The 25,129-nt window shown below is 41.1% G+C and overlaps 2 protein-coding genes across 5 annotated transcripts; one reads left to right on the top strand and one right to left on the bottom strand.

Moving 5' to 3' along the window:
* Positions 1-354: 354 nt before the first annotated feature.
* LOC116325685 (serine/threonine-protein kinase Nek5) lies at positions 355-20,952 on the top strand. 4 transcript variants are annotated; one of them, XM_039600265.1, is made up of 24 exons: positions 355-470; positions 1,364-1,491; positions 2,031-2,127; positions 2,207-2,304; positions 4,552-4,635; positions 5,280-5,350; positions 6,977-7,063; positions 8,869-8,923; positions 9,186-9,299; positions 9,685-9,771; positions 10,331-10,427; positions 11,598-11,710; positions 12,050-12,108; positions 12,978-13,148; positions 15,531-15,609; positions 15,867-15,980; positions 16,131-16,211; positions 16,363-16,464; positions 17,396-17,476; positions 17,667-17,762; positions 17,995-18,169; positions 18,301-18,411; positions 18,515-18,653; positions 19,257-20,952. In XM_039600265.1, the coding sequence occupies exons 2-24, from the start codon at positions 1,369-1,371 to the stop codon at positions 19,549-19,551; spliced, it is 2,529 nt and encodes an 842-aa protein (XP_039456199.1). In that variant the 5' UTR covers positions 355-470; positions 1,364-1,368; the 3' UTR covers positions 19,552-20,952. The 4 variants fall into 4 exon arrangements, with proteins under 4 accessions (XP_039456199.1, XP_039456200.1, XP_039456201.1 ...); XM_039600266.1 differs by lacking the exon at positions 9,186-9,299; XM_039600267.1 differs by lacking the exon at positions 19,257-20,952 and having other exon boundaries at positions 17,995-18,195; positions 18,515-18,651.
* LOC116325677 (GDP-Man:Man(3)GlcNAc(2)-PP-Dol alpha-1,2-mannosyltransferase-like) lies at positions 20,944-25,129 on the bottom strand. The gene is made up of 6 exons (XM_031746643.2): positions 24,834-25,129; positions 24,317-24,538; positions 23,804-24,006; positions 23,320-23,488; positions 22,061-22,680; positions 20,944-21,905 (listed from the first exon to the last, which is right to left on the bottom strand). The coding sequence occupies exons 1-6, from the start codon at positions 24,884-24,886 to the stop codon at positions 21,622-21,624; spliced, it is 1,551 nt and encodes a 516-aa protein (XP_031602503.2). The 5' UTR covers positions 24,887-25,129; the 3' UTR covers positions 20,944-21,621.

The raw sequence follows: 25,129 nt of genomic DNA, 5'->3' as shown, positions 1-25,129 counted from the left end.
GGAAGTGACATGCAACAGCTGCTTTGAGCATTTTAAGAGATAACCTGTTGAAACTTAGACTTAAACGAAATTATAGGCAAATACGTTTAACAGGTAACCTCTTTATAATAATAATTTACATTAACATAAAAAATGATTAATAAAAAAAATTCCCCGTATGGCCCAAAAGTGTTGCAGTTTAAATAGTTTACGGCGCAAATAAAAATGAACGAATGAACTATTGAATACTAGGTACTGTAAATCAAAACTACAAAATTAAACGGTGCTGAACGGCTTGGGAAATATAAAAGCGAAAGCTAATGGCGAACTCGCCTACAAAAACTACTACTCCCAGCATTCTGCGTGGTTTCCTTTCGCGCTTACCGTAGTCCAACACTTCTGGAGACAAGCGCTTCTTGTAATGACTTTATAAGTAATTTGCCGCCGTTTTCTTTCGCAATGTGACTTATGCTTTTGCTACTTTTGAAAGGGTAAGTGGAGAGCTTCTGTGTCGCTAAAAGAAAGAAAAAGTGAGCACTGTCCTCCTCTTTGGTGAACTTGTGTTAAACATGCTAAATTGAATGCTAGTAGCCTGTGTTTCAGTCTCCATGGCAACGGCCTTAGTGCCGTCTGTTCGACAGCGACCTGTAATTAAGAAAAATGAACGCGTTAATAGTTTAAACTCATTCCAAATTGTTTAACCATTTCACGCATAGTGGTCACAATAGTGGACAGCTATTCAAAGGCTGTTTTCTTGTATTTTTATCAGTGTTGATGGTATACTTGCACATAAACCACCACATTGGACACTGATGTGTCACTCCATACCCTGCCACCCACTGGTCAGCAAGATGTCCACCTAAGTGGACATGTAAAAAAAACTCTTTGAATAGTACATGTTAAAAAAAATGAAGTTCAAAAATCTTTTTTCATGCCCTAAAGATGAATAAAAATACTTAAGAAAGAAAAAATCCTGATTGAGGTGGTCATAATTCATGTATGAAAGGGTTAATAATACTGATTCGTTTTTTAAGGCGAGGGCATAGGAAAATAGCTTACACGCATAAAACACAATTCAAACCGAATTACTTGAACATGGGACACTTTTTTCCCTGAAATATTTTACGTGCTTATTATCTGACGTTTTGTTTTTTAATATTCATAGTATATATAACCAGATACGTTGCATGCGACTAACATTTATTTTATTTTGTTTTATTAGTTTTAACCAACGACTCTTTAACATTACCACCGTTTTAACATTTTCATTAATTTTTAAAATGAGAAAAAAAGTTTTCTATTGGATTTTTTTTTCATTATTACTCAGTCTCAGTGAGTTTGTGTTTCAGCAGCTAAACTGTTTGCCCCTTATACTGTCTTCCAGGCGCAATGAACGACTATGAGGTTATCAGACAGATTGGGCAAGGTGCATTTGGAAAAGCCTTCCTGGTCAGAGATAAAGGGGGAGGTGGAAACACACAGTGTGTCGTCAAAGAGATCAGCCTCAGGAAGGTACAGCAGCATAGCACAGTTTCACCACCTGCAGTGCTGGCTGGGATCAGGAAAACGATTACACTCTCTGTGACTTACACATGCATTCAAGCAGCTTTGTAATGTCTCAGCTTTGTAATTTAAGCTTCAAACACAAATTAAGCTTATCTGATATACATGTACCAGCTTCATTTGTAGTGGAATCAGGTTATGTTTAAAAAAAACCCATATTCTGCAGTCAATACAGTCTAAGACAAGTCTTAAATAAGCTGTCTTTCTTACTGTATACATTAGAATGTCTTTTGTAAGTCACTACAGCCCTTGAGACATTCTACATCTCTCAGCTAAAAAACGTGTTGTTTAAGTTTTATATGTTACAAGACTAACTTAAGTAAATAATATACTTACATTGAAAAGGACTGGTGATGAATGGTTAGTTGCAGCCCAGATAAAACATTAAAGCTCGAGTGACCAATTCTAAAGTATATTTAGTGCTTATTTAGAAGTGTTCTTCCCAAGAACACGTTCCTCCTTTTATTTTTGTGTGTTTTGCTGCTCAGATGTCAGCAAAGGAAAAGGAATCGTCCAAGAAAGAGGTGACGTTGCTGTCAAAGATGAAACATCCAAACATTGTCACCTTCATCCGGTCCTTTCAAGGTATGTGTGGGCCTCAGAGTAGAAGATGTAATGTATCAGTTTATATCAGTGTTAAAGTGTTTTCTGGATGTCTGTATAGAGAGAGGCAGCCTTTATATAGTGATGGAGTACTGTGACGGAGGAGATCTGATGAAGAAAATTAACATGCAGAGAGGAGTTCCTTTCACTGAGGAGCAGGTATACCTCACCATGGCCTTAGCTATTTGATAAAGACTGATCAGATTTTCCTCACTGTGATAGTTTTACACTGAAATATGTTCACAAACACACTGAAGGACATACAGTCTCTGTTATTACTGCACGTAAGTAATAACAGTACAAACACACATCGATCAGACATAACATTATGACCACTGACAGGTGAAGTGAATAACACTGATTATCTCTTCATCATGACACCTGTTAGTGGCTGGGATATATTAAGGAGCAAGTGTCCTCAAGGTGTAAGGTTTGGAGAAAAATTGTGATGGCTAGATGATTGGGTTAGAGCATCTCCAAAACTGCAACTCTTGTGGGGTGTTCCTGGTCTGCAGTGGTGAACAAGCGACATGGTTATGGATGCATGTGAGGAGCGAAGGCTAAGCTATGAGGTCCAATCCAGCAGACAAGCTACTGTAGCTCAGATTGCTTAAAGTTAATGCTGGTTACATAGATACATAGAGCATCACAGTTTGTTGTGTGTGGGGCTGCATAGCTGCAGACCAGTCAGGGTGTCCGTGCTGACTCCTGTCTACCACCAAAAGTGGCAGGAATAGGCACGTGAGCATGAGAACTGGGCCATGTAGTAATGGAAGAACGTGGTCTCATTGAACAAATCATGATTTCTTTTACCTCACATGGATGCTCAGGTGTGTGTGACTCACTTACCTGGGCGAACACCTGGCAATAGGATGCACTATGGGAAGAAGGCAAACCAGTGTGATGCTTTGGGAAATGTTCTGCTGGGAAAAGTTGGGTCTTGTCATCCATGTTGATGTTACTTTGACATCTAGTACCTACCAAAGCATTGTTGCAGGCCATGCATATCATAGAAACAGTACTCCCTGATGGCCTTTTGTAGCCTTTTTCAGCAGGATAATGTGCACCGCTATGAAACAAAAATGGTTACAGGAATGGTTTCAGGAGCACAACAAAGAGTTTTAACATGTTGACTCGGCCTCTGAATTCCCCAGATCTCAAACCAATTGAACATCTGTGGGGTGTGCTAGACAAACAAGTCCAATCCACAGAGCCCTCACCTCTCAACTTAAAGATTAGAAGATCTGTTGTTGGCATCTTTTTTTTTTTTTTTTTAACCTGTCCCGTTTGGTTCTTTTGCCATCAGAATTATTGTCTAAAGGCGAAGAAAGATGCCCAACGGATTTATTTTACAAATGGACCATCCCAGCCTTGCCGTAATGGTCCATTTGATTCACCTTTTATTGTTTATTTTATTTTCACTTGCTGAATACGGGACAGACTTGACTGGTGGAAAGAAGGGAGAAAGAAAGAGGAAAGAAAAACAGCTGAGAAGAGGGATGGGGAAAAGGGCAAAACCAAAAACCAACAGAATAAGCAGACAAAAATACATATATCGATCACCTGGATCACCTGTTGAGAAAGAAAAAGAAAGCAAGCAGAAGAAAGCGAGAGTAATAAACAACATCACAATGATATATGGGAATATGACAGTAAATACTAAATATTAAACATTATTGTGCAGCAGCGTGAGATCGACAGCGCACAGTGTGCTTTGAGGTAGGAGCCAAAAAGGGTGTAGTTTGTGTGTGTGATCACCCGTGTACACACCTGTGACATGAGCAGCGCTTGTTTTTAAAAGGTTCCTTCATGTAATGATCTGCTAGAGGGTGTGGGGGGCCACTGCCCGTCCTCCAGGGCATGAAGCAGGTATGGAGGAGATCAAAACTCCAGACATCCAGAGGCCCCCAGAACACAAGAGACCAAGGAAGACCAACAGAGGGCAGCTTGCCACTATCCCAGAAAGAGCTGAGGAGAGTCCCAGATGAGGGGTCACTCAGCAGCCGCGGAGCAGAAGCGGGGGGTTGCAGTGACGTGCCCGTGAGCTCCGCCGGCAGCCAGCTGTGCCTGAGTGACCGAGCCCCGGGCGGGAGGCCAAGGGCACCCATTCCCAGTGGCCCGGCGAGCCCCAGGCTCCAGGCCCCGATAAGCAGCCGCCAGGGTGAGCGGTGGCGGTGGTGTTGTTGGCATCTTGCTGACAGATACCACAGCACACCTTCATGCCTCGATGGGTTGTTTTGGCAGCAAAAGGGGGACCAACACAATATTAGGCAGGTGGTCACGATGTTATGCCTGATCGGGACATTATTTGTGGAGGTTTTCATTTATATTTTTCATCAGGTGGTAATTTGCATTCTATCCATAGGAAAATGCCACAGTAATAAAACAGAGTTGTGTGTTTCTCAGATTGTCGACTGGTTTGTTCAGATCTGTCTGGGCCTCAAACACATCCATGACCGGAAGATTCTCCACAGAGACATCAAAGCTCAAGTATTCAACCTGCTTCACTACAGCTTGCAATCACATATAAAGCTGATTCATTCAAAACAAGCTGTTCTGTCTGCGTTCAGTATTTTTAAACTATTTGGTATTTCGAACTTTTCAACAAATTACACAAAACAGGTGGCCTTATATAGTAATGGTGTTTTTTCAAATAATAGTGTTCAAACCTGCCCATGTGTTCACCTCCTCATGAAGAGTTATATGTTTTTTAGTCTGTGTCCTGACAACAACCAATGTAAGTCTGATTATAATTTTTAAAGACAAGGATTGTGATCAATAATCATCACTTTAACTGAGCTTTACAATGCAGAGTTTACATCGTGCATTCATTATTGGACATTTACATGGTAAACATTACCTACAGAGACTGAGGTTGAGCTTTATAATTATCTAGTGTTATCATTGCACAGTATTGTACAGCTGAACTGTCCTGAGATCAGCTTTGCATTGAACAAAGACCTTGCTGTATGCCAACTCCAAGAATATCTCAAAACAACTGACCACAGACTGCTCATGGCCATCACTGTCTTTCATCAGTCTTATCCGTTTACACACACACACACACACACAATGTTAGTCCCTTCCTTGTTGAACACAGAGATCCTTTCATTCTTGCTCTCCCTCTGGTCTAGAATATCTTCCTAACCAACGGAGGGATGAAAGCGAAGCTAGGGGACTTTGGAATCGCAAGAATGTTGAATAAGTAAGTCAGTGTCATCTTCACACACACACACACACACACACACACACACACACACACACACACACACACACACAGTGCAGCTGTCTGTCGCTGAGCACTCTGTAAAACATGGATGACTTCCAAACAACTGATTATCATTCCACAAACTGTCGTCCCGGACATGTAAACAAACGGTTGTGGAAATAATGGTCTGCCTGTAGTTTTTTTTGGCTGCTTGCAGAGAATGATAAAAACACATCTATGTCCTGTAAAAAACAGTCTGTGCATGCAATAATTGTTAGACATGACTGAAAATAGCAAACATGTTCAAAATGTCTCTACAATTATTGGATGTTTGATGAACATTTGCGCAGAAAGTCATTGCTCCCAGAGACTGAGTCCTAATGGCGAAGAATATTCTTTGACTGATTTTCATGAGCGCCACCAGCAAGTTTTGATTTACTCTTTGTAGGAGTTCAGCCAGCTTCTACTTGTATGACTGACATTCATTTATCCTTTAGCTTCACTTCAAGATCACTGTCTGATTTGCAGGAGAGCTGAGAGAAAATACAGAAAAAATAAGCTACAAATTAATTTTGAACTCTATAAAAATATATTTTACTGATACACAATAAAATAAAATTAGCCAGACAACCCTACATCTCCCAACTGACAACCCCTAAATCATTTTCCAACTCCACTGAAAACCAGTCTCCAAAACCAATCTGATTTTTTCAATAAATATTCATCCACTTTCTAGAAGAGAGGATATAGAGGTAATATCTTAGTCTGTCACAGTAATTTATCTAGCACTGCCTCATATTCTCACCTTTAAATTTTAAAGATCAGGAAGAAATTATTCATCAAGGCCTACACCTCAGTTTAAAGTCCTAGACCTCGTTCCTTGACCCCATTCCCACCAAACTCAAAGGCGCACCTCAAAATCTGATCATATACTGGGATTTTCCCCAAAAAACAATTCATAAAACAGAAAATATCCAGTGGGCAGGTGAAAATGCCTTAAAAATAAACGCCAGACTTAAGTGTTAGTGTTTAATGAAGAGAAACAAATGTAATTCAGTTTTTCTCTATTGCTACATTCTGTTTTCTACATGCTCTTACCTTGCTAGGCTAATTAGCCAGTTAGATAACTTATGATACATATTTTCCTGATCACTTAAGTTCATGTTCTTACATTTTGACTCACTGACAAAAGGAGCTTCAGTTTAAAGTTATGTTTGGTCTTGGTTTCTGTTTACATTTTTCCAGAAAATCATTTCATTTGCTTTTCTCCAGAACATATATTTAATGTTTCTCGTCACCACTAATGATGACTTCCATCTTACATGGCTGACCAAAAAAACAAAAACAAATCCTTCCTTCAAGACTTTGCCTCAACCAATTGTTTACATTGAGTGCCCTTACTAAAAAAAACATTTGTATGCAAAACACCCATATTGCTTTATGAGACCATGTGTAATTTAGTGTAGATAAGATAAGATAAGATAACCTAACCTTTATTAGTCCCACACGTGGGAAATTTGTTATGTTTTTTGTATTTTGTATGTTCTTTGATAGCATACATATTAACTTGTATTTACAGTTAATTTATTTACCCTAATATTGTTGTTTCTGTCCATTGTGTAGTACCATGGAGCTGGCCAGGACTTGTGTTGGGACACCGTACTACCTCTCCCCAGAGATCTGTGAGAATCGGCCCTATAACAACAAGACGTACGTATGTGTGGTTGCCATACTTATTATACATCATACTGTTCAGATTGTTCCGTTATACCTGTGCAACCAGTAAGCTCCATAACATAACCTCTTTTTGGATATTTCTTTTATTCCATGATAAGCTACAGAGGCTTGTTGTGCCCACAATTCAATGTTTTGTAAAAAAAAAAAAAAAAGTTATACAAACCAATTAATGGAGGGGCACAAAAATAAAGCAGATGTGATAAAACTGTGTTTTTGTTTTGTACCTGACATGTGTGGGGCTGAAGCTCCAGTTGTGTACGGTTCAGCTCTGAAACCAGGCATCAGTGTCTGGACAAATAAATCAATCTGTCATTAACTTTGATCAAGATCTTTTATTAGCAGTGGAGCCAGAGTGTAAAGTCTGTTTATTAGGAGCAGCTTGAGTGGGATCCTACATAAAAAGAATTTCCTGATAATTTATATGTGAATATTTGCTTTATTAATGTTCCTATGGGACAGCAGTATGAAACAATATGTCACAATGTAGTTTTTATCATCTTCCTTATTTTTGGTCCCAGGGTTTTGAGTTGTTTTGGAGTACAGGGAAACGTCATAGTATAAACTTCCTTCTTCATAGTACAGTCCCCTGCAGTCCTCTGCTATGTTTTCCAGTCTCTTGAAAACAAAAAAAAAATCCTTCTAACCCTTAAAACTTAAACAAGGCCCATAGTTGTTGAAGAACACAGTTTTTAAATTGCTCTGTTTTCAAATTTACTGTCTCAAAAATTGTCTTTTATTTTTAAGACATCTTTATCTCGAGGAAACAACAACACAAGTATGCAGCGTGCACCGCAAAAGCCTAAAACCTTTTTTGTTCCAGGAAATCATTGTTGAAATCATTGTGATCTTGAAATCCCTCCTACACCTTGTTTTTGGGGACTAAGCTGTGATTGGATGAGGGAGGGTTTAAACAAGTAGCTGAGGCCAGAATGAGGAGGTTCCCTGCTAGAACCTGTGACTGTGGATTAGCTTTGTGGGTGTAATAATAGAGCACGGTGCTGTAATCTTCCAGTCATGATCTGCTCAGGCTGCAGCACCTTCACTCACGTCAACGTGTTCAAACACATACACAGAGAGACACATACAGGCCTGCCAAAAGCAACCTCACACATGCAACATCTCAAGCTGATGATTCGTCCTTCCTCCATTCTTTTTTGTGTTTTTGCTGCTCTCTTCTGCAGTCTTATTTTGATACAACTGAGGTCAAAGTTCCTTCCTCTTTCCCACACTCACACACATGCACACACACACATGGGTTTCATGGCTGAAACCCCTACTGATGTGAACTAATTCCAAATTCCTAAGCTGTCCTTTCAAAAGAAGACAGAAATGCCTTTAGCTTCTCAACACTTAAAAGGTCCCAACAAAGTGCGAGAGGACAAACACCCCACACACATGCTTGGCTCTGAGCCAAGAAAGCAAATGCCTGAAAAGAATTTTTCCTATTGGTAGCTATACTCTGATTAGCTGCTTCAGTGCTCTTAAGATTCTGGTGTTGTTTGTAATGTTTGTGAGTTCAGCTCAAGTGGACTGGAAACTGAAGTTTCACAAGGAAATATTGAGTTATACAAGGTGAGGTGTATCAGAAATAATAATTTAACATGCTTTGCAAACACACTTTAGTAAATAAACCCCCCAAAATCAACACTGAGGTGAGAGGTAATGTAATGAAGTCTTTGTCTCACTAGAAAGTTGATGTGGTTAAGATGATGTCAGATTGTTTTTGAAATCTTTCCTTCTAACCTTTGTCCTTGTGTGTGTGTGTTTCCTTCCTGCAGGGATATCTGGTCTCTCGGGTGTGTCCTGTATGAACTCTGTACCCTAAAACATCCAGTAAGCTGCCCAACGCCCTGCACACCCAAAGCTGCTTCACAAACTCAGCTTCACTAATGCTGTCTTAATGCTAACTCTTACGCTAATGCTGGCCTCTGCGTAGGAGGGCAGTAAGAGAATCAGGAATTAGACCAAATAGGAAACTGACACAGAATCTGTTTTGGTCGTCCAAAGTAGAGACATTTACATGGATTCTCTGTGTGCTGCATATATGTATCCCATGGGGTATTTGTGTGTGTCTGTGTCGACTTGTCTCCTGCAGTTTGAGGCCAGCAGCTTGCGACAGCTTGTCAGTAAAATCTGCAGGGGGCGCTACAGCCCAGTACCCAGTCGCTACTCCTACGACCTACGCCTGCTGGTCACCCAGCTCTTTAAGGTCAGACACTCTCATGTCGGTTCCAGGTTTTTCATTTGGTCTGTGGATATGAGTTAGATAAACAAGTGTGCAAAACCAACAAGTATGAACATGAAGCTGGACTTTTGACTCAGACTTAATTAGTAATGAGTCAGACTGCAATTAGCAGGGAGTAGAACAACTGGTCCTTTGGGCTAATATCTGAAGTGGTTTGGTCATGCAACCAGGCTGTCACACTGGAGTAAAAGCAGGTAGTCTGGATGCTTCCTACAGGGAAGGAACTGCATTGGTAGACCGAGATGGTGGGTCTTTGCTAAAAATACTTTTGGATCTCCCAGGAAGCACTGAGTTTTTACTTTAATTGTGCATACACATGAAAACAAACATTTTTTCCTTTCTTGTTCAGGTCAACCCACGAGACCGTCCCTCAGTCACCTCAGTCCTCCGACGTCCTATTTTGGAGAAAAATATCAGCAAACACCTGGATACTCAGGTATGCAATCGGATTGGTTCACAGATGATTGATGTCATCAAATGGTCATCTCAGTAAAAGGAAATTGTTCATGTTTGCAACATAAAACAGTCAGATAGTTTAGGAATAAGATAATATGAGTACTGTCACTAATTCATGAAACAAAATCAAACACATAAATCAAAATATATGACAAGATCATACAAACACAGCAAACAAATTTCTTAAAAAATAGTACTATATGGGCATAATACTAAACAACTACTTAGTTATAAATATTTTAAAATATTTTTTCAGTGCCTAATATATTTGTCAAACAGATTGAAGCATTACTAAATATTAATTGAGATGAATTGAGATTTTAGATAATTCAGATTTCAGGAATTTGTTATTTTTCAGGCAGGATTTCATGGGGCATGAATTCAAACAGATCTCACATTACATGAAATGATTTTAGTGTGTTAAATCAAATGTTTGTAAATTCCAGATATTGACTTGGTTATAAAAGTCTCTGACAGATAAATACGTATATAAATGTGCAGGTTTGCTTCTGTTTTTGTGATTTCCTGTGTGTGAGCAGGTGATGCAGGAGGAGTTTAGCCACACCGTGTTGCATAGAAACAAAGCTGTGGGGTCTCAACCAGTTAAAACAAGAGCAGGAGCAGCAAACACACAAGGTGCAGCTGGACTTACAGTACAAAATTTTTAAATTACTTGGAAGGGAGCTTTTTTCCCTCACACATCTTTTGGAAAACATGCCTTGATTTTTTTCCCTTCTGATTTAGGTTCTGTCAGTATCTTCTGCCTATTCTCTTCCTACACTGTGTCCATGATGTTGAGGTCAAAACTCCTTACGGGGCAGACCATCTGTTGCAATACTTTTTTTTCTGTTGTGTTGCTCAAGATAGTTCATTATGACTTGGACCATGTTGTTATGGTGCAGAGCGAATTTGGGGGCTTCAGATGTCTGTCTGATGCGTTTATTGATGGTTATATGTTTTAATTTACTTTCAAAATAATTTAAAGTACATAAAGCATACCTGTAGGGATGCTTCTGTATGCTGTGTGCACAGAACAAACATAATTCCCTTTCCAGTCACTATCTATGATGCGGGAGTGTTTTTTTCTACAACTTTTTGCATTATTTTTTATAGTACAAGCTCTAAGAGTGGTATTAGATAAACATCAGCAGAGCCTTCAGGTATAAGAGCAGTAAGAGAATCTCTTAATAATTTCAGTTCTGCTCTGAGTCTTCAATTGTGTATACTGCAGTGACACCCAGTGGTAGCTTACCCACACCACATGCATCCTGGACTGTCCTTCAACACATCTGATAAGCTGCAGGGAAACTCCTGTCCGCTCGTATCACTCGGTAACCGTTGGGGAAGAGCTGGAACCTGATTGGACTAAATGTAATCACCTCACATCCTGGCTCACATTGTGTTTTGATAACATCAGCGCACAGCCCAAGGACAAATCACTGAGGGGGTGTTTATTTTCACTTTCTCCTTCACAATGGTTACCTAACTTATTTGTCTCAACACTTGCACATTATTTTTACCTGTTGTTTGAGTGGTTTAGTCTTTTAATGAAAAAAGCAAAAAGCAAGACTTGAAAAACTGCATGCACTGTCAAAGCAGTAAAACCCCCCACTGTATACGCATATAAACCTACATTTATGTCATGTGTGAAAGTGACACATTAAAAACACAGAAACCAAGAAAAGTGAAGTTTATCTGTGAAACAGCGACCAACAACAACAATTACAGCGTGTGACTCTGTGCTCACAGACAGCAAAAAACAGCCCACTCCATGTTATTCTAACTCAAGATTCTCATGTTTTCCAGGTAAGATTCAGAAGGCTAGAGTAGCCGAGAGGCCGGGGAATGCCAACAAGCGAGTGCCTGCTAGACCAGATTGGAAAGTCCCTCTCAAAGCCTACACACCCACCTACCATAAAGTAATAACATGGAAACAATATCCACAGTTTCACTGATTACCACCATAAAAAAGTAACTTTGTACGTTTCAGCGGTTAATGACTTGCTTGACTTGCTAGCTTGTTTTTAACTACTGTACCTCCAGTGGTGTGGAACTGCTGTACTTAGCTAGTAGGTGCTTTTTCAGATTTGGAGTAGAGCTCGTATCACCCAAGCATGATTTTTGCTTTACTGCAACTCTTTGTTCTTTTAACAAAGGTGCAGTAAAGCAATGGAAGCACAGCTCAGTCAGTATAATACAGTTCTTTAGTTTTTCTTGTATTTCTGTTGTATTAATACTGCATTTGTTTGTAATTGCAGCCTCCTCAACGTAGAGAAGCACAACTAGCAGCCAATAGAGAGTTTCCAGGGATCCAAAGGTTTGCTCAGAATGATGTGAACGCATAGTAATTCCTTTGGACCTATTCCCGCCTGATATTGACACTTCTGTTTACAGCTGTAACCTGACCAGCTTTAAGTGCATCTTATTTCAAGATGATCTGTAAAAAAAATTATATCTTAGATAGCTATAATATAATAGCTAGCCGCAGCCTCATATGAACATGACATATTACATCCATCTATCCTTTTTCTGGTTATCCAGTTAAAGTTTGGGTTGGGGTACTGGGGAGCCCATCCCAGCTTCATACAGTGAGAGCTGGGGTACACCCTGGACAGGTCATCAGTCTGTCACAGGGCTAATACAGAGAGACAGACAACCATTCACTTTCACATTCACACGTATGGCCAGTTTAGCATCACTAAGTAGCCTAACCCCGAGAATGTTTTTAGACTGTGGGAAGAAGCCGGAGTTCCCGGGGAAAACCCACACAGACACAGGAAAGTATGCAACCTCTGCACAGAAAGTCCCCAGACTGGATTTGAACATAGACAAATTACAGCATGTCATTATGTATTTAACAAAAATTAAGCCAAAATGCAGAAGCAGTGTGTAACAAAGTAGACCCTTACTGGATGCAGAGGGAATTAAGTGGGTAAGTAGCAGCCATGTGCTGCTAATCAAATGTGCTTGATTTAAATGATCATCATCAAGTCTCCAGAGCTCATCAAGTTATGTCCTGATATGTAAAACCTTAGAATTGAAAGGATGTACTTTCCTATACCTCTATTGTATGTTTCTTATCATTCATACAGATACAGATCTCAGTTTTGGTTAATCAACTATTAGCTTCACTTAAAAATTAATGATGGTTTATCATGCATGTATAATATGTAATATTAATTACAGGTTTAATGGTCAGCAGCCTGTCAGCCATTACCAACACTACCACGCCCAGTTGGATGCCTTTCAGAGGAGGAACAAAGAGGATGTTCTTCCTCTTCCTCTTCCTCCTGTGGAAAGACCAAAGGAGCAATGTGAAGACCAAGCTGCTCCTTGTTCTGTGGAACCATATCAGCGGTGAGTGACCACAGACCAGTACACCTGTCACTAACAATTATTCAGGAAACAGTTTCTGTAAAAACTTTCAATTAAATTAACCAATAAAAACAATTCTGGATAGAAAGTACATTCAGCTGTCATTACAGTAGCTGTCAATTGAGTTCCTCTTTACTAATGGATGATTTGTTTCAGCTGTACATACCACCATTAAAGGTTCTGTTTAAGTAGTTAAATGGGATAAAATGGTAATATACCATAAACATATCTTTACATTAAACAGACTGTGTGTTCACCCCTCACACATTCAGTTATTGGGCAAAATGTTTAGCATTTCTACACTTTGATCTGAAAACACTCATGTGTTGTGGCCATTGATGGAGGTTTTTTGCAAACAGTTTTTCTGTCAGGTGGGTTGAGCTTTGCTTTGCTCACTGTTGCACATGCACACTAGTCTTTGTCACCGTCCTAATTCTAAAAATCCTTTATTACAGAAATAAAAAGATTCCTGTTCTCACCCCAACAGGTCATGATAGATGGCCGCCCCTACCTGAGCCTGGTTCTGCCAGAGGTTTCTTCCTGTTAAAAGGGAGTTTTTCCTTCCCACTGTCACCAAGGGCTTACTCAAAGACAGTGATCTAATTGTTGTTTTCTCTGTATTATTGTAGGGTCTTTATTTACAATATACAGTGGCTTGCAAAAGTATTCGGCCCCTTCGAACTTTTCCACATTTTGTCACATTACAGCCACAAACATGAATCAATTTTATTGGAATTCCATGTGAAAGACCAATACAAAGTGGTGTACACGTGAGAAGTGGAACGAAAATCATACATGATTCCAAACATTTTTTACAAATAAATAACTGAAAAAGTGGGGTGTGCGTAATTATTCAGCCCCCTGAGTCAATACTTTGTAGAACCACCTTTTGCTGCAATTACAGCTGCCAGTCTTTTAGGGTATGTCTCTACCAGCTTTGCACATCTAGAGACTGAAATCCTTGCCCATTCTTCTTTGCAAAACAGCTCCAGCTCAGTCAGATTAGATGGACAGCGTTTGTGAACAGCAGTTTTCAGATCTTGCCACAGATTCTCGATTGGATTTAGATCTGGACTTTGACTGGGCCATTCTAACACATGGATATGTTTTGTTTTAAACCATTCCATTGTTGCCCTGGCTTTATGTTTAGGGTCATTGTCCTGCTGGAAGGTGAACCTCCGCCCCAGTCTCAAGTCTTTGCAGACTCCAAGAGGTTTTCTTCCAAGATTGCCCTGTATTTGGCTCCATCCATCTTCCCATCAACTCTGACCAGCTTCCCTGTCCCTGCTGAAGAGAAGCACCCCAGAGCATGATGCTGCCACCACCATATTTGACAGTGGGGATGGTGTGTTCAGAGTGATGTGCAGTGTTAGTTTTCCGCCACACATAGCGTTTTGCATTTTGGCCAAAAGTTCTATTTTGGTCTCATCTGACCAGAGCACCTTCTTCCACATGTTTGCTGTGTCCCCACATGGCTTGTGGCAAACTGCAAACGGGACTTCTTATGGTTTTCTGTTAACAATGGCTTTCTTCTTGCCACTCTTCCATAAAGGCCAACTTTGTGCAGTGCACGACTAATAGTTGTCCTATGGACAGATTCCCCACCTGAGCTGTAGATCTCTGCAGCTCGTCCAGAGTCACCATGGGCCTCTTGGCTGCATTTCTGATCAGTGCTCTCCTTGTTCGGCCTGTGAGTTTAGGTGGGACGGCCTTGTCTTGGTAGGTTTACAGTTGTGCCATACTCCTTCCATTTCTGAATGATGGCTTGAACAGTGCTCCGTGGGATGTTCAAGGCTTGGGAAATCTTTTGTAGCCTAAGCCTGCTTTAAATTTCTCAATAACTTTATCCCTGACCTGTCTGGTGTGTTCTTTGGACTTCATGGTGTTGCTGCTCCCAATATTCTCTCAGACAACCTCTGAGGCCGTCACAGAGCAGCTGTATTTGTACTGACATTAGATTACACACAGGTGCACTCTATTTAGTCATTAGCGCTCATCAGGCAATGTCTATGGGCAACTGACTGCACTCAGACCAAAGGGGGCTGAATAATTACGCACACCCCACTTTGCAGTTATTTATTTGTAAAAATGTTTGGAATCATGTATGATTTTCGTTCCACTTCTCACGTGTACACCACCTTGTATTGGTCTTTCACGTGGAATTCCAATAAAATTGATTCATGTTTGTGGCTGTAATGTGACAAAATGTGGGAAAGTTCAAGGGGGCTGAATACTTTTGCAAGCCACTGTAAAATACCTTGAAGCACCTGTTGTTGTGATTTTGCGCTATATAAATACAATTGAATTGAACTGAAGTGAGCAGTTCTTTTCTTGAGTAACAGTTAATCTTCTTGTGTCTGTCAGTGTGGCTGCTGCTCGAAATGAATACCTGCAGAGAAGACAGGAGGCCAACCACTATAAGCTGAGAGCAGAGAAACAGCTGGTAGGACCAAGCTCTGTGGCTCCACACACTGTTGCTGTAATAGCTACTCTTCTATTAGTGTATTTACTATAAGTGGAGCTGTAGTGTTGTGGTAAGTGTAGTGGAACACAAGTACCTCAAAACTGTTCACTATTAAACTGTACTAATGCACAGTACAGTTTATTACCTGTAAGACTATACTGTAAGAAATGAAAGTGGTACAGTTTTCCCAACTTTTAGCCACTTTTACCTTTAGCCTTTGCTTTTCTGTTGTTCAGGGTCTGCGTCCATGTACAGCTGAGCGCAACAGCAAGCCTGGTGGTCAAGAGCAGGAGGTGGGCAAACCTGAACACCAGCATATGCCTCTTGAGAAGAGACAGGGGGGTCAGCAGGTGGGACACACTCACAAGACACAGCAGCGAGCAGTTAGGTTTAGTATCTAAATGAAGGGGAAAAAAAATATGTTTACAGAAATAAAGAAATGCAGAAAAAGTTTTCCCAAGAATGTTTTCTAGTAGCTTTCAGAGTGTGTGTGGTTGCAGGAGTACTTGCGTCAGCTCGATCTCATTAGACAGCAATATCACCTGGAGATGAAACAGATGAGGATGAGAGCTGAAGCAGAGGTACGTACAAACTCCTGAACTCTTGAACCTTCCCTTTTACACTTTGGGTCACTTCAAAGGTTGAAAGAACCTTCTGCAGTAAATACACATAATAGCAACTCTCAGTCAATAATGAAGAGCATTAATATATTTTCATCCTGTCATGTTTCAGGCCAAGCCACAACACAAACACGAGACCTTTGTGTTGGAGCAATCCAAGGACACAGAACCATCTGTCGACAACAAAGAGCCCCAGAAAGCAGCACCTGCACTGGTGAAATAGATCACTGGATAGGAATCACAAATACTCTCTTCATATTGATGATATTTTAGTAATATAGAGCAATTTTCTAAAGCTAATTTCATTTCTTTCAGAGGCCAGTTATGAATTTTCTGCTTTCCTGTAGCGTGACATTTGCAGTGCAGTGCCCCTCTTTTACTCATATATGCAAACCTCCAGAGAGGAAAAGGGGCAAGCCTTTATATTTATTCAGACCAGCAACAAACACTTCATAAATATGTGAAAATATCTCTGTAACATGTTCTGCACCATCATGGACTGCAGGCTCTAACTTGTGAATGCAGTGTATGATGGTCAAGTTAGGGTTGGTCTTTCCACTGACCGTTCCTCTCTAACAGCCCATCACAGCAGCGTCACCATCAGCTGCCAAACTAACAAACTGTAGCCTTTCTTCACATCAAGGCTTTGAAACTGCAGGATGTGAGACAACAGACACCGCGCATAACTGAATGAATACAATGGAATGAAATAAGAGACTATAGATCTCACCTTTTTAGGGAATGCTGATGTAGATGACCAGGCATGCGTTTGATTAATAATGTAATAGTTTTGACTCTGAAACAGCCGTGCTTAATGAAAAGTCGGAGCAGAACAGAATCCAGATTGTTCACGTCTACGCAATGTCATTTCAACTATCAAAGCATTGCCAGTGCACAAAGTGTTGTTTGCACTGTAGATCGATTAAAGATCCATTCTCCTTGCAAATCACACCCTATGTCTGCACGGCATATACCTGTATTATCTTCATGAACTATTACAAACCTATAACCATACTTTAACAGTATATTCTGCTTTATTTTTAAAGCAATCGCTGTAGTGTTTGCACACATATTTAGGGATACAATATTCATTCTACAGAAGAATTAATGATAACTGTAGTTTTCTCTGTGTCTGGTTTCTGCAGGATGTTGAAGCAGCTCTGAGGCAGATCAGAGAGGAGAACAGAGACCAGATGAGAGCTTTGGAGAGAAAACACAAAGACAAAGTGAGTTTATACCAACAAAAACAATTCTGCAGAGGTTAAGTCCAGTAATTCTACTTGTATACCTGCATTCAAACTATTTGAATATTGAAGACCTTTCCAGATTCAACAGTGGCATTTAAGTTGTTGACACATCTGAATCACTGAAGACTACTGTATCTTTTGCTCTTTTTGGGGTTTGTGATGTCTACAGAGGGGAATCATGTTTGAGATCCGATTAGATCATGAAGAGCTAAGGGAAGACGATGAGGAGGAGAAAGAAGAGGAAGGAAGAAAACAGGATGACCAGGTGAGAGACAGAAGATATCATCATCATCATCACCTTTATTTATAAAGCACTTTAAAACAACCACAGCTGACACAAAGCTGTACATAGGAACTATATAATGAAATTACATAAGATAGAAATAAAAGAAAAAGTAAAATAAATAATTAAATAAATATAAATATAATAAATATAGTCTTTAGTATCTTTCTAACTGCCAATCTTCTTCTCACTCTTACGTTCCTTTTCCATGCAGGAAGTGGATCCACTGAATCGAACTCTGTCCTTCCAGGAAGGAGCACAGCTGAAGCTCAAGGATTGGCTACAGGGGAGGAGGGGGTGGAGCAACAGGACTCCTCAGACTTTGCTGAACGCGCTCGGCAACATGGACATCAACTCAGTCTACAACACGGCAGTCGAGGCTGGACAAGGTGCAGCATACCCGCAGAACAGCTGGGTGGTGATGCTCAAAATGTTTATTAGAATTAGTCGGTCTTTGCTTTTCTGAATAATGGTCATCTATTGGACATTGTAACCAAGGCACTAAAATGATGATTTTAAGGTGAGGAAGTGGCAGGTCGTAGGCAGTGGATTGACAAGCCCCCTAACACCCTACTCAGAGCTCTGGCTCAGGCTGAGCTCACATCATCAACTCTAGACTCAGTGGCCACAGGTGAGACATCACACACTCGCATCTGATCAGTGTTGAACCCAGCAGTGTAAAGGGTACAATGTGCTATTCTCAGTGGTCCTGAAATATCTTTAATGTGAAACAGATTTAGAGACACAGCAGGGCGGAACAGAGGAGGAGATTAACCCGGATGAAGAGGAGGAAAGGGATGGGGAAGAAGAGGAGGAGTCTGATGTAGAGATGGATGAAGAGCGTCTGGAGCCGCGGTCAGATGACGATGACACGTAAGTCAATGCTTCCTTCTGTTCACATTCTAAATATACTGCATATTTTTACTCCATGCTGCCACAGTGAGCTGAACCAGATGGAGTTACAGTTATGAGTTTATTAAAGTATTGTACAGAAATTAAAGGATTAAATGAGAGAGAATCAGATTGTCAACTATAACTTTGGACAAGTTCGTAATAAATTCCAGAACAATTTAGTGAAAAAATGCACCAAAAATTGCTCGTCAGTGCTACTGATTCATGTAACAGAGCAACGCTTTACATGTCTCTGAATTTCAAAGGGAGGGGAATAGAACAATACCAGATATATAAGATATGAATGTATTATAGGCAACTTTGTTGCCTATAATACTAAATATAATATTAAAAAAATGATTTTTGCAATGCTTCATATTTTTAGTCACATTTGTACACAGAGGTTGAGCCACAATGTGCAGTGAGTCAAAAAGCCTCTACCTGTCTTTACTCAGCAGTGTACACGCCCAGAATTCTGCAACATCACAAATCTTACTTAATTACATCAAACATTTTGGTCAATATGTTTTTTTTTTAACTCTTACATGTCATTAAGTGTTAATTTTTTCCACTCTTTCTCATTAGGAACTTTGAGGAGTCAGAGGATGAGCTGAGAGAAGCAGTGGCAGACTCCATGAGGAACCTTTTTGTCATGGAGGACACAAACTCAGACGAAAAGGAGCAGGAACGTGAACCACAAGCTGATAGGATGGAGGAGGAGATGGATGAAGGTGCAGTAAGCTCTGGAGATCCTCAACAAATCCAAGCAGAGGTCCAGAATTCAAGTGAAGAAGCGGGATCGTTCAAGGTATTTCCTTCTGAGCCCGAGTCCCACAGACAACATACCACAGCTTCAAACGAGCAGCATCAGACTCCTTAACCGCCCGCAAACTTTAACATTTTTATTTTGTGGGAGTTGGACAAAAATGTAAGAGTAACTGGAATCTGATAAGAAAAAGTGATTGTTTTCATGATGTGAATACATGACTCTGTGAAGGATTGTTGTTAATTTAGGTTGTTTATCTGGCGTAACCACAAGTCACACTTTCTAAGTTATCTTCAGCCTATTCCAGTAAATAGCCCAGTGGAATAAGATATTAAGCCTGAGTAATGTGCAGTTATGTGAATGTGTGTGAGGAAACATACACTATTAAAAGCACAAGAGTTTTTGTGAAATTTAAGGCACTTTGCCTTGTAAGAGGGGAAAAGCACTACTAAATTAATACAAGTGGGAATTATCGGACACTCCATGACATTATAATATGACACTACTTCACTCACATGTTATTGGTTGATGGCGATGGACTGCAGGACACAGCTAAGTGGCTAAACTGGCTTCATAGTACAGGTCTCACACATATGTCATTTAACAGATGAGTTTTTAATGTTTGGTAATGTTTTACTTTTGCGCATGATATCTCGTCTAGTTTATTTCATGTGTGTTTTTTACAACAGGCTGGCAACACACAACAAATCTGAAGTGTTTCATTTATTGCAGCATTATTTAATTTAATTGCAGTTTGCAAGTGAAACAAACTCCAAACAGCCTTTTTACATGGACAGACTTAAATAGTTCTAATTCCTCTTTAAAAATAAAAGTTAGTCAGCCTTTTACATATACTAATATTTCCATGCCTGGACCTCATCACAAACAGGAATACAACAACTGAAAAAACATTTAAATTAAGAGTGCTTTGGCCATCGTCTAAAACCACAAACCTGTGGGTTTAAGTGCTTCTTGTGCACACAGAAAGCGTTACAAGAAATTCTTCATCAGACAAAACATTTCCACCCTTCCCTTCACGTACATTTACAAGCATGTTGCTAACATCACGCCACTGTAAAAAATAAAATCAAACTATATCAGTATTAACTGGACATAAATCACTTCTACACGCTTAAAAGTGTTGTAGCTTGGAATGTCACTCTCCCCGCAATATTAAATTATTTAAAGAAATACATTTTGAGAAACGTGAGTGTTCCTGTGGTCTTTCTCACAATCAGTTTTCTCTCCAGCACAGAGATGCAGCAAGTGTGGCTTAGCTTAGCACGAACACAGAAGCCTTAGCTCCACCAACAGTGAAAGTTCTTTAGAGCTGTTGGATTTATATGTGTCTTGTGAGCATACAGTGAGTTTTATCTACCAGTTTTGATCTGTATTTTTAGTTTACTAATCACAAAAAGTTGTTAGCACATATGGGGTGATGCAGTTATATGGATAACATCCAATCTGAAACTGTAAAGATATGAGGATGAAAATAAATCACAGGAATTAAACGTTCATCTCGTCTTTATGTGAGAACTCTGTTAACGTTCTTTTTCATTGTTACCTAGCTTTACCTTCCAATGACCTCACCTCATTGTTGTCTTTTTTTACCTCTTATGAGTGTCCATTGTTGCACATCCTAACAAAACCCAGGTGATCTCCGGATATCCAGGGTTGGCTAAATTGCTCCTGGAGCAAATATCACAGAGAACATAAATAATAGCTATAATTATGAGATTAAAGAGGATATTTCCTGAACCTCGAGGTGTCTTTTAATTTTTTTATGTAAAGTCACATCAACACATGACTCAGTTTGGAGGTGAACAGAATGTGATTTTTCACCCAATTTGTTTTTCCTGTCATCGTGCTTCCAGCTCTGCTGTCACTGAAGACTTTCACACAAGTCTGACACACGCACAGTCCTACACTCTTTGTTGGTTTTGTTTATTCATCCCAATTATTTCTCTGGGTGTCCACCCCGAATTTGTCTTGATAATGTTGACTTGCTTTGTGAGATTATTATGCTGAGAATGATCCACCCCATCACACTTAAACTTTCAAGCTTAAGCCGTTTTAAACATACACATGACCCTCACTGTTCAATCCTATATATGTGTGTAGCACTACTTAAAAGACCAACAGCGTCCTGGTCCCTGGTGGGCTCCACACCTCATCTGTTTTAACTCATCGCTCTAGAGTACCCATCAGAGGCTCCATGGCAGCCAGGAAACAAGACTCAAACTCCTGGTCGGAGAATCGTTCCACAGAGTCCCTGGCGTTACGGCGCATTTCCAGTCGAGCAGCTGGTGACAACGACAGGATGGTTTCCATGGCAGCCGCATAGCTGTCCTCACTGTCAGCCAGGAAGCCCGTCTGCCTGCCTTCGTACGGCACCACGATGTCCAGCTTTGGACCTCCGGACTTGTGGGCAAGAACGATGGTGCCTGCGGCCATACACTCCACCACACCTGGAGACAAAGATGGAGGATTAATGTTCAGACCGGCTGATCTGAAAGTCTTACTGTTAAGTTTTTCATTCGCTCATTTCTGTGGAAAACTGTGCACTAAGTACTATTGAAAAAGAAATACTTTGTACGGTTTTAGTAACACATGCCGTGCTCACCGATGCCGAAGTGTTCGTTCCACATTGTGTGCAGACCAATGGTGGCGTCCACCAGCTCTCTCTTCAGCTCCTCAAAGGGGATATTAAGTTTGAATTCAACATGGTCGGCGATGCCCAGCTCCTGACAGAGTCCCCGCAGCATCAACACCCTCTCCTCATCCTCCTGGTTCCTGCATCCGCCAATCAGCACCAGCCGTAGAGACTCCCTTCCCCCTGGGCCGTCCCCTTTCCTGTCTAGCAGTTTGCGAAATGCTCTGATCTGAAGCTGGTGATCCTTCTCTGGCCTGAACTGACCCACCGACACGATGGAGTGGCGCTTCCTGTCCCCTCCGCCGCCGTCCTCTTCTTCTCTTCCAAGCTCCTCCCAGCCCTCCATCTCGTCCTCGTCCTCCAGTGGGACATCTAGGAAGGCCCTGATGTCACAGGGAGGGTAGACGATGCTGGTGCGGCTCGGAGAGCGCCACAGAGCGAGGATGTGTCCCAGCGTCCAGGTGGAGTTCACCATGATGACGTCGCTGCAGGAGCCGGCCAGGCCGTACAGCAGAGCAAAGCAGCAGTAGTACACCACCTTCAATGCGCTCAGGATGGGGTTTCTTGAGATGAAATCAGCATTGTTGAACCTGAAATATAAAGACGAAGATGAAAGGTAAGGTTTTTGTTTTTTTGGGCAAGACTAATCACACAACAGAACATTTACAGGTCAGGATTGGATTAGCCTCAAATGCCTGGGACGCTTTCATACAGCACAACTGAATAGCTTAGGGCAAATCTAGTCAAACACTCCACACTGAACACATCGTGTATGTAGCAATTCTCTGTTTTCATTTTACAGAAAGGCTGGATGATTTTTCTTCAATTACTCTTTCTGTCCATGAGTACCACTCACAGAGAGTTGCAATCGCAGCACTTTAAGATGGTAAAAGATGGAGCCTAAGGTCCTCTTCTGTGAGCGTGACTGACAAAAGCACAGAACAAGTGCCACTGGTGGCGTCCTTCCTGATGACATCAGACACATAGTAACAGACAGCAAGCACAACTGGATGGTTAGCAATGGATAACCAGTCATGTATTTCAGTCAATGCAAGAACTTATCACTCTGTGCTTGCCTAATTTGACAGTGACCATTGTTAACCAACACAACCGTGTAGAGTAAGCCTGACATTATTTGATCTTGTTCTTTTTGCCTGCTGTACATTATTTGTTTATTTGTAAGCTGCTGTTGTTGGATTAAATGGAGCTGTGTCTAAATGCACTTTTACCTTGGGTTCCTTTCTCTGACCACAGACAGCATGTCGGTGCTGACAGTGGGATAGTGAACGTAGCTCGCTACTTTACAGCCTCCCAGGTAGCGGAAGATCGGCAAGGTGAAGGCGTAGCCCATCGAGTCCACATACAGGTCAGGAACGAAGGCCGTCAGTGCCTCCCACCCTAAAACACACACACACTGTGTCACTTCAACTGACAAACCTGTTGATCCCACGGAAAAGAATGAATTCAGTAAAATTCAAAACATATGATCCACAGCAGTGGATCACACGAATATGAAGGAATCACATACACATCATGTGTTTCATGTTTGCAGAAGCGTTAGTAAAATAGGGTGGAGACTACAGTGAAGGCAAATGTTAGAAATACACATCATCTTGTTCCCATACATTAAATCAAAGACAAAAAAAAAAACTTACTGTAATATAAATGAGTACTTGAATTTATTTAGTCTCTCCATTTTAGCCCGGATCTTACCCAGGAACATTGAGCCTGCGCTCTGACCCAGTAGGGTGAAGTGAGGGTAAGAGCTGGCCTCCACGAGTACACGGTGACGCAGGAAGACAAAGGTGACTGATCGAGGCAGCGTGATGTTGAATCGCTGCCGGGCTCCCTCCAGAATCTGCTCACCGGTCACTCCCTGGTCACCCGTATAAACCACAAAGGAGACGCCGGGATATCTGGGATAAAGGCAGAAACTCTACATTAGTGTTTAAACTTAGGGTTTATCTCTGTGGTCTGAGGGTCAGCTTATGTTTTTAAAAGCAGTCAGTTGTGCTATACTATTTGCTAGGAAGCAGAGAAGCTGCTCTAAATGGCCTCACTAGATGGTCTGTGGGTCTTGGAGACAATGGTAGAGATAGTTTCAACCAAACATAGCTGTGAATTCAAGGACAGAGCTGGAAGAGAAGTGACTTCCTCTCCAACCTACAAACAACAACAACAAATGTGAGACATACTTTCCCTTAAAATTATTTTTAAATATTTTACCGGTGCATGAGGGCCCTCAGGGAGCACCAGAGGACCCGCTCCCCGCCTCCTCCCGCGTTACAGTAGGGGTGGAAGAAAGCCACCGCCGGGCCATCATCCTGAGCCCGGCGGGTCTTGCGGCGCCCCTGCAGCCACATGCGGACCCCCAAGAGGAGCAGCAGGAGGACGAGGGTCAGGATCAGGCTCAGGTAGAGGCATGGCACCAGCAGCGACCACAGCAGCCTGCGGAGGGAGGGAAAAAACAGGACTGGCAATGTGTGACACTAAAAACAAGCTCTACTCAAGACAATTATTAATCTGTTACTATGGTAACAACTGGACAGGGGACAGTAAATTTGTTATTACTGTTGATTACGCTAATGATAAGTCAGCTAGCTGCTAGTTAAGCTAAAGTTAGCTTGTCACGCGTCTCAACAATACTTTTCCTGTTTGTTTGATTTTTTTTTAGCACTAGCTCTTGGTACACCATTTTATCACCGAAGTGCAAATAAAGCAACACATGGGAGACAATTCCTACCTCATTAAATCACAAAAACACAGAGATAAGTGGTGGTGGTTGTCGTGTCCCATTTTGACAACACAACTCCGTGACACTAGCGGAAGTAACTGTCAGCTGCCCGAGTTGACCAACTGTGATTGGTTCAGCCTTTGTTTACGTACACGTCATCGACACATGACTTTCCTGAGTAGCAACGGAGGTCAGAGGAGGGGAGTTTGCACGGGTATAATGAATGTATCATTAAACACTGGATGGTGAACTCTGAGTTCATATTTTGGGAGTAAAGAGGGACTCGCTTCTCCCTGAGTGAAACT

This window comes from Oreochromis aureus, linkage group 16, assembly GCF_013358895.1.
Source record: "Oreochromis aureus strain Israel breed Guangdong linkage group 16, ZZ_aureus, whole genome shotgun sequence".
Classification (NCBI taxonomy): domain Eukaryota; kingdom Metazoa; phylum Chordata; class Actinopteri; order Cichliformes; family Cichlidae; genus Oreochromis; species Oreochromis aureus.
The sequence above is the reverse complement of the archived record's forward strand: the minus strand, read 5'-3'. Positions and strand labels throughout refer to the sequence as shown.

Coding starts and splice junctions, on each gene's coding strand:
- LOC116325685 (XM_039600265.1), top strand. CDS start 1,369: ATGAACGACTATGAGGTTATCAGACAGATTGGGCAAGGTGCATTTGGA. Junction 15,610..15,866: donor TGAGAGCAGAGAAACAGCTG/GTAGGACCAAGC, acceptor TCTGTTGTTCAG/GGTCTGCGTCCATGTACAGC. Junction 18,170..18,300: donor GGCAGTCGAGGCTGGACAAG/GTGCAGCATACC, acceptor GATGATTTTAAG/GTGAGGAAGTGGCAGGTCGT.
- LOC116325677 (XM_031746643.2), bottom strand. CDS start 24,886: ATGGGACACGACAACCACCACCACTTATCTCTGTGTTTTTGTGATTTA. Junction 23,489..23,803: donor CGCAGGCTCAATGTTCCTGG/GTAAGATCCGGG, acceptor TGTGTGTTTTAG/GGTGGGAGGCACTGACGGCC. Junction 21,906..22,060: donor GAACGAACACTTCGGCATCG/GTGAGCACGGCA, acceptor CTTTGTCTCCAG/GTGTGGTGGAGTGTATGGCC.